Raw genomic sequence first — 13,573 nt, 5'->3', positions numbered from 1 at the left:
AAAACTAGTCTAAGTTTACTAATCTAAGTTTCCTTCTTCTGCAGAACTCTTGTCCCAGAACATCATTCGTTCCCATTTAGACACCTGTCTATACACTAACAATGAGGTGAGAAGAATGACCTGGAACCTTCACTCACAGGAGGAAGTGCGCGCATTGCAGAGCAAGGTGAGGCCAGGGTGCAAACACAGGATTAACTTGTACACTCTTATTTCTCACATAATGACTGTAATGTGCTTCTAGTATCAAAAATAACAATTCGTATGTGCTTCTAGTATCCATAATATAACGTTTAATTAAATTAAAAGTAGATTTAATTTAAAGATCACTATAAGTACCACATATACAAAATGAATACTTTGTAATGGCGTCAACAGGAGCACAATAATCTCTCAACACCACTTAAACTAATATAAATCTTTAAATGGACATTTAAATTCAGAATTTAAATTCACATAACATGCTTAAAGGGACAGTATGCTATAAATGTTTTTTTTCCTTAATGTGTTTCCAATGACTTGATATACCGGCTGCAGAATATGAAATGTTTGAAGAATTGCCTCTTTGTGTTTATTATTGTATATGAAATAGCTGGTTTTGTTCCTTGAATTCACAACCCATTACAATGGGTTGAGCTTGCAGGGAAATCAGATCTGTTTTATCACTTTCTGTACACACAAATGTTTATCTTATCTCTGCATTTATACCAAAGCCCAATACTTATTACTTATCTCTCCTAACACCCGTTGGAAGTGTAATTTCTTCTGCTGACTATGTTTACACTGTTTTTCTATAGTTTATACTTAATATAGAAACTTTCAGTATAAAATCTATTTGTAAACAATTTAATATACTCCACTAGGTAAAATAGATCATTGTAGACAAATTAAAGGGGAGAAAAAAATAGGTAAAGCTGTACTTTTAATTCTACACAGTGAAACAACTTTGCAATGCATTTTTAGTATTTATTGTGCCCTTTCCCTGTAATTTAAATGTGATTGTTGTAGTTTTTCCACTACTTCCCATATAGATTGTAGTGTGTTCAGTAGAATTCAGACCCCTGACCTTACAACATGCTGCACAGTGATTGGTTGATATGTGCAGGAGCTAATTTTATATGTCCCATTGGCAACAACAATGCAGAGAAGGTAAACAATTTCAACGAGTATGTCCCTAGACTGCAAAACAATGCACAATTTGCTAACAAGCTGACAGTTTCATACACTTTTTTTTTTTGTATAAAGATTTTTTTTTGCAATGTAGTAATTCATTTCTGATGTATACATAAACACTTAATTTAATGTTTAATCATGGTTAATAAAGTATAAATTATATTTTTATGCATATTGACAATAATTATATAAAGATGACTCTCAAAAAAAGTGCAATTATTTAGCAAGATATTCTCAGTTCTCATAAAAAGAGCAGAGCTTTCTAATTTTCATTATATGAATTACTTTTTTTAAATGGACATTATTTTCCCCTTTTAATGTATTTTCAATGGAACATTTACCTGCTGAAATCTACTTAAAGGGCCATGATACCCAAATGTTTAAACACTTGAAAGTGATGCAGCATAGCTGTAAAAAGCTGACTAGAAAATATCACCTGAACATCTCTATGTAAAAAAGAAAGATATTTGACCTCAAAAGTTCCTCAGTAGCCACCTCCCATTGTAAAGGATTTCTAAGCAGCATTTTAGTGTGTCTGTCCTGGGACATCTGAAATAATGAGCCTCGTGAACTCTCATATTATTTCACCAATCAGGTAAAGGAAGCTTACTATGAAATCTCATGAGAGTTAAGTGAAATCTCATGAGATCAGAGTAAGAGTTCATGACCTCAGCACTGCTGATGCTGATTGGCTGCTGTTCATTTCTTCATTTTTTTTTTATTTTTACCTGCAGCTGGAAGCAGGTGAAGTATAACTTTTTACACAGAACTTACTCTGCTGAGCTGAGTAAATTCTGAGGTAAAATATCTTCCTTTTTTACATAGAGATGCTCAGGTGATATTTTCCTGTCAGCTTTTTACAGTTATACTGCATCAGTTTCAAGTGATTTAGCATATGAGTATTATGTCCCTTTAATGGTTTACAAACGGCAAACTTTGTTATTTGAAAAAACTACTTTTGCCTGTTGTATTATCCCCACCTTTACTAAAAATATAAGTAACCCAGCCATTTTTATTCTCTGTAGAAAAGTCATGTATACAGGAGACCATAGCACCGATCAATCTCCCAGTGTGGGTAGAGGGCAGATAGAGATTTTGTATCTGAAATAGCTGGTTGTGCTAATCTATCCCTTAGCATTCCCATACCTTACATAGATAACTTTTCTAGGTCTGCTTTACTTGCAGACTCAGCCCATTTTAATGAATCTGTCCTGCAGAACAAAAGGTATATTTCAAATATAAAATATATATAAATATATATATATATATATATTTATATATATATATATATATATATAAAGAAGCAATTTCCCATACATTTAATACTCTGCAACGGGTATAACAAGTCATTTGGAACACATTAAGGGTAAACAAATCCATTCTTTTCATTACAATAATATGTTATATAGGTGATTTGCTTTAGTGCATCTTACTGAAGTTATATGGGCAAGTATTGCCACTTTCATATGTATGAGAGCTGCCTTTTAAATGTTGCAGTAGATGTTTCCAGCAATAGAGGAAAATTTTATAAACTCAGAAATGTGACTGTCATGCTTCATGGGGGGAAATGTTATAGCTGGAATACAACTATAGCTACATAAATACGTTTGCACGTGTTGACCACTTGAGAGTCTGTTTGTCCCTTTCTCTGCACTAGAGCTTCCTGCTGAGTGCTACTGCTCAATACATTTGTAGTCGACACTGACAGTGTACTGAGACCACGAACTGACACAGCATGACAAAGGCATAGAAATATAAATGCACTTGTATCCATAAGGCAGCTTCAGCAATCGCTACGTAAACAGGCGTAAATTATACAATGAACAAAAGTAATGTACACACTCCATCAAGACCTCATACAGACACATACAATTAAGACCACTTTTAGAACAACTAACACAATTAAAGGGACAGAATACCTTGTAATTACAATACATGTTTGTTTTGTTCACATATCAGACACTTCTAAACATTTTTAAAACAAATTACCATCTTGTTTGCCGCATTTTCTTTTTTTTTTTTTTAGTTCAAACTCCTCTTACAATTTGCCTTATTTGGAGAAGCCAATCTGGGCTTTAGTCTGTGGACAACAAGGCTAGCCACAGTCATTATGTTTGTATAAAGTGCATATAAAGCCAATTAGGGAACCTACATGTAGCAGTGTTAGCAGTTTCCAGTCCTGAGTATTAGAAAACCCACAATTTCCAGACCTAAATTACATGAAAACAAGGCAAACTAAATAATGAAAGTATGTCACAAAGTTGTTTTATTACACATTACCTAAACATATATATAATATTCTCAAGGTGTTACTGTAAACTCTTATGTACTAAGGCCATATCCAGAAATAAAACGCAATTAAATAAATACACTCACATTGTAAGGGCAGTAGAGTACACCGCATTATGAAATGAAAATAAAATCCTCAAGTTATATCCACTTACCAATATTACATACAACTACGGCCCTGATTCTAATACCTTAGAATTTCTGTGCAAAAACATTGTATGGCACATTGAGTAGTTTTTTTTTTGTTTTTTTAAGTTGTTCCAAATCATAAAAACAGCCACCATTTAAATTAGTAAAACTATTCAAATTAGTAAATGATATTACAGGAAAATCTAGTTAAACATAAAAAAATAAAAATTGGAAGGCTACAAGAAACATTATCACAGGCATTTAAAAGTGATTTTCCTGAGAATTTTATTTTTAGTGAAGCAAAATATAGGCGTCCAAAGCAAAATAAAAATATGGCAACTTACAAATTTAGTAATGATGATGACTGAATAATGTTTCTGCATTTTTTTCACATATTAATTAATATATAATTATTACTTGTGCACGTGACAATTTTAATATTATTTGTAGTATTTTTATAATTAAAGTGAAAGTCAATCCTACCGTTTTACAAACGCTAGGATTGACTATTGAAACAAATAAAGGGGACTTTCATTCATGAAGTATAAAATACTTCATGTAGAAAGCACCTTTATTTGTTTCAATCGATCACTGTTTTTTGCTGCTACAGCAGCCCACGGCTAAAATATTTTTTTGCTAAGAGGTGACGTTTTCACCTCTTAGCCAATAGCCGTGCGGTAAATCTGGCTTAGCGCCCATGGGAGCCGGATTTACCGCACGGCTATTGGCTAAGAGGTGAAAACGTCACCTCTTAGCAAAAAAATTGCTTAGCCGTGGGCTGTAGCAGCTAAAAACTTTCACTTTAATGTTTAAAAATCCAAACACACATCCAAAACAGGTCAAAATGGAGTCAAGGCTGGAGAAACTCCAAAACCTTTAAAAAAAAAAGGTCCTGGAGAAGTATTGGATTGGAATGTAATTAAATTGTCATTGTGCAAAGTTTAGGGGTGTTGTCATGTCACATGCATTTGAAAACCTTAAGATGAATGGACTATTGTGTTTTTTTTCTCCAAATGTATTAAAAGGGACATGAAAGCCACAACTAAACTTAATTTTAAAGAAATTTCCAATTTACTTCTATTATCTATTTTGCTTTGTTCTATTGGTATCCTTTGTTTAAAGGCATACCTAGGTATTTTTAGGAGCAAGTTGCTGATTGGTGGCTGCACACACACACGTGTATGTGTGTGTATATATATATATATATATATATATATATATGTATGTATATGCCTCTTACAATTGGCTCACTTGATGTGTTCATTAAAGCTGCCAGTAGTGCATTTCTGCTCCTTCAACAAAGGATACCAAGAGAATGAAGCACATTTGAAAATTAACTACATTTGGAAAGTTGTTTAATATTGCATGCTTTGCCTAAAGCCTTAAAGAAAAATGATGGGATTCATGTCCCTTGAAATGCATTCAAATATGAAAACCCTAAGAAAAGCCATGCAAGATAGGCGAATTCTGATGAATGGGAATAGACGTACCTTGAAACAAATACATAGTTATGTCCACTGCTACTCCCATAGCACCATTAAGGCCGACACATATCAGAGACATACATCACCATGAACAAACATATACTCCCCTATGGTCAGAGACAAACAACTCACACACTTACCATAAGCACTGTGACAAATGCATCTTTAAAGGGATATGAAAGTAAAACAATTTGTTTTGTGATTCAGACAGAGCATACAATGTTTAAAAAGTTTCCAATTTACTTTTATTATCAGATTTGCTTTGTTCTCATGATATTCTGTGTTAAAGAGATACCTAGGTAGGTGTCTGGAGCACTACATGACAGGAAATAGTGCTCCAGAAATGGGCCAACTCCTAAACAAAAGTCCCTGCTTTCCAACAAGAGAATGAAGAAAACATGATGATAGAAATAAATTAGAAAGTTGTTTAAAATCACATGCTTTATCTGAATCATGAAAGAAAAAATTTAGGTTTCATATCCACTTAATGACCACGTCCAGAGATACCCTGAGCAGTGGCGTTTCCATGGGGAAGCTTGCTTGGTGGGTACTACAGCTACCCAAATTATTACTATACAACCCCCAACTGTCGAAAATCCCAAAGTTCCTGAATTGAATCACTTTTTAACATGCCCAGTGCTCTACTTTAGCTTGTCTGATTGCTACCTGTTAGCCGAAACAGCAGCCACTTTAACACTCATAAAAGCATGGGGATTAACCTATAACATAGGCCTAGATGGATTAACAGCTATGCACTCATAAACCATCTTGTGTGTCTCCTAACAGTCCTGTGAAGTTATGTGGCAACTCTGCTCCGTCCATGTCTCACACGCTGTACAGTATGTTGTGGAGTTCGCCAAACGTTTAGATGGATTCATGGAACTGTGTCAGAATGACCAGATTGTGCTGCTTAAAGCAGGTAAGAAAATGAGAGTGAAGAGAGAGAGAAAGAGGAGTGTGTGTGAGTATTAGACCGTTGGTAAGATGTGGAATATAAAGATATACCAAATGGAGAAACTGGGGAACAAAACAGAAGACAGATGGTGACTGCTAGGGATGGGCGAATGTGTTTATATCCAAATTCGAATGTTAGAACGAATGTTAGTGTAGAAATTTGATTTACATAATAGAATGTTGATAAGAACGAATATTCTTAAAAATTCGATTTTCGAATGTCACATTCGAATTCGAATATTACATTTCTAAAACACAATTGTAGACTAGAAACACTATTTCGAATGTCACATTCCCTAGTGACTGCATGAGTGACTGAAAATGGAGATATGATACTCAATAAAAGGGACATTTTACACAAATGTTTTTTGTTTGTTTTTGTTTAACCTGAAATGAATGTGAAGTAAAATCTGGTTACATTAAACTTGAAACTAATACAGTTGTACAGTTCTGTGCTTTCTGCTAAGGCTTATTAACTGTTAGGTACAAATGTTTATGGTCAGCATTGTAGCGAGTGGGCATCGATTGCCCGTGCAGCCATGCCCCCCCTACTCTTGTACAACCAATTGCATGAAAGCAGAGCTTGTCAATCATCCCCAGTGATCTAAATAGGATGATTTAACTCTGCCAACCTTGACGTGGCAGAGACTAAGGGCCTGATGATCTAATGCTCTTTGCTCAGGTGAGATTATCTAAAATGATCCTCCAGCACTGCAAGATCCCTTAAAAGGACGATTTTGCTTAACTTCTCCAAGGGGTGGTTCCCTGAATTTCTGTATGTGAAGGAGAGACAAGCCCATTGCAAAAAAGCACTCCATGAAATGACAGTTCTGCTGCATTTACACTTTGTGCTTTTGTATTTTAGATTACTTTACATTTCAAATTGTTTTATTATTTAAATGTTGTACTTTCTATTTTGTTTGGTATACAGCAGTGTATTTAGGGTTGTGATTTTACAAATTCTGATTCTTCTTTTTTTTTTGGATCAATATTTTTTTATTGAGGTTGTTGAAACATAACAGTAAAAAACAATATGATACAGTAATGTAAGGTAAGAGTTACATTATATATGGCCAATAAGTATAATAAAGTTTTGATAGACGAGTGCCTGTAGTACACAGTATGATAACTAACAGCTCAGTTTTCTGGGATGGAACCTCTTTTTATTTCTTTTAAATATTCCCCTTATGTTACAACGGGTCTCTTTTGTACCCGGTAAAAACATAAACACTTGTAGAGGAATAGCGGTGATAGATACAGCCACTGTTGGACCATGATTGGATAGTAGGATAACATAGTAAGCATACTCTTGTGGCGTCTAGGTATGGTAAAGAAAATGAATATATGCTAATATATTATGTGTAGAATGTGAGGACGTGTACCCAAAACATATTACTATAATTATTGCCACTTGCCTAGTATATGCACCTATGTGCTAGTAATGTAAAGTAGTGCAGCACTCCTGCTCACTGAAAACTCAAGCATAATCTGGATATCTCTTGTAAGTAGGGTGACCATATTGCCGCTTTAAAAAGGGACACATATGAAAAATACATATGTCAGGGTTCTTATACAAAACATTTCTTTAAACAGCCCTGAAAAAAAGTCCTGGCATATGTATTTTTCATGTTTGTCCATTTTTAAAGCGGCGATATGGTCAACCTACTTGTAAGACATCATATGAACAACAGTTAAAGGGATATATGTTCCAATTTATGAGTGTATACAGGTTCTTATGCTGCAGATCTAGCTAAACCCTCCATATATATCTGACATCAGCTCAATAAATAATTTTATATAATAACAAAATAGGTAGGCAGTCAAAACCAGCAACTATTACCACTGGCTGCTACAAATCCACACTCTCCCCCGCCGGCTGGGAAAGAAAGAGGAAACATGCTTTTATGTATAAATAGGGGGAGATAATAAAGCTCAATTTGGCACAGTACGATAAAACCTCAATCTATTTGTAAGAGAAAATATGTGTAAAAACCTGTTAATGGATTGAATGCACATATTAAATGATTAGGTATAAAATACTATAAGAACAGATACAGGTTAATACAATAAAGTACTCCCCTTTATAACAAGCGTGAGTGTACTATGTGCTTGAGGTAGTCCTGCAACTTAGATATAGAAAGTAGTAGTGCTACGTATGACCATTAGTGCTCCAAGGAAAACAAAATAAATTGGCATTCGGCAAATAATGTAATTCAAAAATGTATACAGTTAACCTAACTTCTGTTGATGTATTGACTGCACATACTATAAATTTAGATATAAGATACAACAAGAACCCACAAGACACGCTAACAAAATAAATTAAATAACTTAGGTGTAGAGAGAAGTATTACTACGTATGATCGTTAGTGCACATAAACAAACAATATAGATTAACATTCAACAAATAATGTTTCACAAAGATTTATATATCAAACTTAAATATAGACTCATTAGGATCAGTTCTGGTTGCCATAAATTGGAGGCTAGGCGATTGAGGCAGGGACCGATCAGTTAACCAACCCCCTACTTAACGTTATGTGATGTAGCTAATGGCTGAGAGTCCTGAATGAGGGATAGAGTTTTAACTGCCAGCCAGGCTTGTCCTGCCAACAAACTCCCCTTGCAGTATGAACTGAGTTTCTGGGTAAAGATACAGGTAGGGTTAGGGTTCTGGCTGAATAGACGAGAGCGAACCAGAGAGGTAAGTCCTCCATGTGTGGCATGTCTGGGGCTTGCCACACACCCTTAAAAGTATGACTGCTGGAGTGATTTCCCATCTCATAGTTGGCCTCTACGGTAATTTCTTCTGTACTTTGGGTCGCATCTCCTGACTGGTGTAGAGTGTCTGAGCAAACAAAATTCTCAGTCTTGTATGTTGATAGCTCATTCTGGAGCGGGCTCATGGCAACTCTCAACTCCTCAATGATAGTGAGTCGATGGCTGTCCAGTGAGACTAGCAGGTTACATAGCATATGTGACATTAGCCTCTCCATAGCGGGAGGTAATGGGGCTGAATACATTTTGCACGTCTGTGAGATTAGTACAGCGGTGAAGCTTGAATAGAACCTAAGATGGCCTCTTGCACCGATCTGACTTCATAGAAAACTTACTGACCATTGTGTTGTTTGTTCCTTTGTTTCTTTGTTTAAATGTCCCAAGTAGTTAGACCTGCAGCCCAAGTCTTTGTTGAGATGACACTTCTAGATGTAGAACCAGTTTCGTTTGCTTATAATATTGGTTCTTTTGATCCAAGATCAGGAGCTCAAGAGGCACACATTTTGCTGCTTCGGCTGCTGGCTCTGCCACCTCCTGATTCTTCTTTTTTTTTTTAAATACTTTTTTATTGAGGACAAGATAAAATGACATATACATCTGAAAATGATACAGCATAATAAACAAACATATCAGATTGTGGCGGGGGGAGGAGGAAAAAAAAGGGGGGGGGAACAGCATCCCTCTCTCTAGACAGCAATTCCTCTCGCCTCCCCAGTGTTGTCCTGCGTTTGATATAGGAATCCCCATTCACCCCTCAAAGAGGCTGTTAGCATGTATTCAGTATGAGCAAATGGAGCTAATAGTTGCCTCTGTGTTTCCAGGCTCAGAGTTACGACATATGCCTGCCATTTGTTTATAAAGTGTTTAAGTCTTTTGTTAGTATTCATCTTAGTGTCTAATTACTCTATAAGCAATTGTCTATGTAGGCTGTGCTTAAATGTTGTAAAGGTGGGAGCAGACTTTACCGTCCATACTTTCAAAATTACCTTTCTTGCTATTAAAATGATAGTAGTGAGTAGGGGGCCATGTCTAGGACTTGTTTCCCTCCACTCCAAAAAGCAGATTTGTTTCATGGCAATGTGCGCTTTGATTGCTATAACATAAGTAAGCCAGTAAGAAATCTTTCCCCAAAACTGTTTAACCCGTGGACACATATAAAAATAATGGAGGAAGTCGGGGTCATTCAGTCTGCACTTATTACATTCATTCACCACATTAGGATTCCACTTAGATAATCTTCGTGGGATGATGTAATCTTTATGTAGCAGTCTAATCTGGGATTCCCTAAGGGTCATGGATAGTGTCGCCCTATTAACATTTTCTATACTCTGTTGTATCACTTCTGTCAAGTCTTCCCTCTCCAGGTCCCTGCTCCATCTGTTCTCTAACAAAGTTAAATTTGTTGATTTAATTTTACTTAATAAGGTCCTATATAGCCCCGAGATTGTAAAATTACCAAGTTTAAATGAAGCTACCGATGGGCCAAGAGCATGCGGCTCCCAAAAAAACGGGTCATTTCTAATAAGCTGATTAATATAATGTCTCATTTGAAGGTAGGCATAGAAATGAGTTTGTGGTAACCTGAACCGAGTTTGTAATTCAGCAAAGGTCTTTGCACACCTCCTAGCTAGATCCAGAGCGTCCCCTACCGAACACAAACCCATGCCCTCCCAAGCAACAAACGGAGAGGTGTCAATTCCTGGAGGGAAACTATTATTGTTCCTTAGTGGAATCATTCTTGGGGACACACAGCAACGGCCAACGTGCCGCAAAGTCAGTCGCCACGCCCTCAGCACATCTCTGTAAAGAAAGCTATCTCTAATTTCCAAGGGAACATTGCTAAAGGAGGCATAGGGTAAGTAAGAGAGATCAAACACCCCTAGGGCATGGCTCTCTAACTCGGGCGTGTGAAAGTGCTTTGTTTTTAATTGCCAATCTAGCATGAGTCGATTAAGTGCTGCCCAGTTGTACAATTTAAGGTTGGGCAGGCCCAAGCCACCCTGCGAGGGTTGAGCATATAATTTGAACAGGGCTATTCTAGGTTTTCCTCCCCTCCATAGGAAGCCCGATAGGGCCCGTGTGTATAAAGCAATATCTCTCTTTGTGACCAGAAAGGGTGTCATTAGGAGAGGGTACAGAATCCGCGGCAAGATTACCATCTTGATTAGATTAACACGCCCCGTGAGGGAGACAGGCAAGTTCTTCCAGTCTTCCAAGGTTAGTACAATGTCTCGACACGCCCGCGTAACATTAGCATGATATAGGGTTTGGATATTAGTGGACAAATGAATCCCCAGGTAAACCAAGGTTGGATTAGCTACTTGGAATGGGTAGGTAAAGGATTGGGTATGGTGCCTCCGCAGCCACAAAATTTTCGATTTGGTTTTGTTTATCCTATAGCCCGAAAAGGACCCAAACGCTTCTATTGTCGCTAGGATTTTTGGAATATACTTTGCAGGATGCTCTACAAAAAGGAGCATATTGTCCGCATAGAGGGCCATCTGCAGCCTCGTATTACCCAATGCAATACCTTGGAATACTTTGCGCAGTTTGATAGCCAGCGGCTCCAAGGCCAGGTTAAAAAGAAGGGGAGATAGGGGACAACCCTGACGAGTGCCTCTCTGTAGGACGATACGCGGGGAGAATAAACCATTAGCCATGATGTGGATCCATGGGGCTGCATATATATTATTAATATACTGAGAGAAAGATCCTGAGAAACCGAAGCGTTGTAACGTGCCAAGGAGATGTCTCCACTCCACCCTGTCGAAGGCCTTCTCTGCGTCAAGGGACAGCAGGAAGGCCTCCTAGTTATCCTGCGCTCGTGCGGTACCAGACTTGTCCACAAAGTGTGCTATAGCATGAAATTCCTCCTGATTATTCTTATACAGCTTCTGTGTAACTTTAACAAATTAGGATCATACTTTGTATATTTATGTGTATCTTTTACAAATTACAATACACTTTTTTATATTTATTCTATTTAAAATAAAACTGAAAAAACTGACAGCTTCATTTTCCCATAGAGCTTTAGCTTTATTACGTTCTATGGACCCAATAAGCAAAGGTCCTCTTGTTAGGAGAGAAATTATATTGCAGACTTCACAGGGGCTGAACTCACTGAATTCTATAAGACAAGGGGTTGAACCTGGAATTTCCAGAGATATGCCTTCCATAGAAATTAATTAAGCTCTCTGGGATACATAATTTCACAGAGGAGAGAGAATGTAACTGGAAAACACCAGGGGCTGATATAAAGGTTATTTGCATCAATTACAAATTAAATTTAAATGTTTTCACTACAATTTAACTTGCTTTCGCCTATAGTTTAGTATTTATTCCTTTTCTGTCAGTTAAATAAGTGTATTGTGAATTTTGGGCAAAGGTCAACTGCATATAGCTGGCAAGAAAAATCTGTGAGACCAGCTTGTTTAGAATGCTTACAGCTTTTCAGAAGACTTGTGAGAGAGCTTTAGACATACTCTAAGAACTCCCCTGTTCCTCCCACTTTCTGAAGCTGTGTTTTGTTTTACAATAGACAAAATAACCAAGTTCAGTGTAAGTTATAAAAGATACACAGAAATATACAAAGTATGATCCTAATTTTGTTAAAGTAACACAAACTTTCAAAACACAATCAGAATTTGTAAAATCCCTGCTGGGTCTAAATCTAAATGTATTAAAATATTAACTAGAAAGTGCAAAGCTTAAATGCATAATGCTAAAGGACCAAATCTGAGGGCTAAAGTAATATAAAATACAAAGCAAAAAGTCTAAGTCTAACAAAACTCTCATCATGCTGTGCTATATTGCACTGGGCTTGTCTGACCGTGCTGAAGAGTTCTGCCCCTTGTTTTTTTTTTATCATCTAGTGAGTTCAGCCACTGTGAAGTCTGCACTACAATTTTTCTCCAAGCTGGATAATCTTTGACTATCAGGCTCTAAGTATCAGCAGTCTAATGGCAGCAGCTTCTTAACTAGTGTTCAGGCCCACTCATGCAAACCTGCAATGCTCGGGCCCCAAATCTGCATCTGCCTTCTCTGGCAAATTAGCACGCATTGCAATGGACTTGTAATATTAAAGTTGTGCGCTAATGTCAGAGCATTCAAGAAATATTGGTTAGCACATTAGTGCTCCACTTGTAATCTGGCCCTTGTTATTTAATCTCCCTTTAAACATCTTTTACCTCACATTTAATTTCAGGCAAATAGCAACAAAAAAAATCACAATGTTTAAATGCTGCTGTTATGAAAGATAGAAACACTAAGTACAGTTTTCCTTGACAGCAATAGAGAAAAGAGTGACATTTTAAATAAAGTTTGATATAAAAAAAAGCAGTAGAGCACAGGAAAACAATGAAGTAACAATAAATGTTTAGATCTAATGGAAAGAAAAAGCTGAGTTTATAACAGTTTATTTCTTTGTTGTTGATATAATGTTTGCTGTGTATCACCATGGTTTCTAACCTTCTACCTCCTTCTCTTCCTTTTCTGCTTTTTTTTATTATTTTTTTCTTTTCTTTCCACTAATGCCCTAATAAAACAATTTGAATTCCCTGTTGACCAAATGTTATTATGTCCCCACCTTATGGTATTCCTGTCAATTCAATTACATTTGTTTTGATTTTGGTGCATTGTGGGAGCCAAATTAATTGGATTTGTATTTAAATATTTAATTCTTCTGTGGTAAAAAAAAAACACCTATAATAATCTTCCCTTTAAATTTAATGGTTCTTGTTCTTTTTCATGGGACGCTGGGATTTTTTTTT

At 36.5% G+C, this 13,573-nt stretch overlaps 1 protein-coding gene across 3 annotated transcripts in view; it reads left to right on the top strand.

The window, feature by feature from the left end:
• LOC128649688 (nuclear receptor ROR-beta) overlaps positions 1-13,573 on the top strand; it is a 106,271-nt gene that overhangs the window by 66,564 nt on the left and 26,134 nt on the right. For all 3 annotated transcript variants that reach the window (XM_053703086.1, XM_053703085.1, XM_053703084.1), the window contains 2 exons: positions 45-166; positions 5,859-5,991. In XM_053703086.1, coding sequence (XP_053559061.1) covers positions 45-166; positions 5,859-5,991 — 255 coding nt within the window. The remainder of the gene's footprint in view (positions 1-44; positions 167-5,858; positions 5,992-13,573) is intronic.

This window comes from Bombina bombina, chromosome 2, assembly GCF_027579735.1.
Source record: "Bombina bombina isolate aBomBom1 chromosome 2, aBomBom1.pri, whole genome shotgun sequence".
In the NCBI taxonomy this organism is placed as follows: domain Eukaryota; kingdom Metazoa; phylum Chordata; class Amphibia; order Anura; family Bombinatoridae; genus Bombina; species Bombina bombina.
The sequence above is the reverse complement of the archived record's forward strand: the minus strand, read 5'-3'. Positions and strand labels throughout refer to the sequence as shown.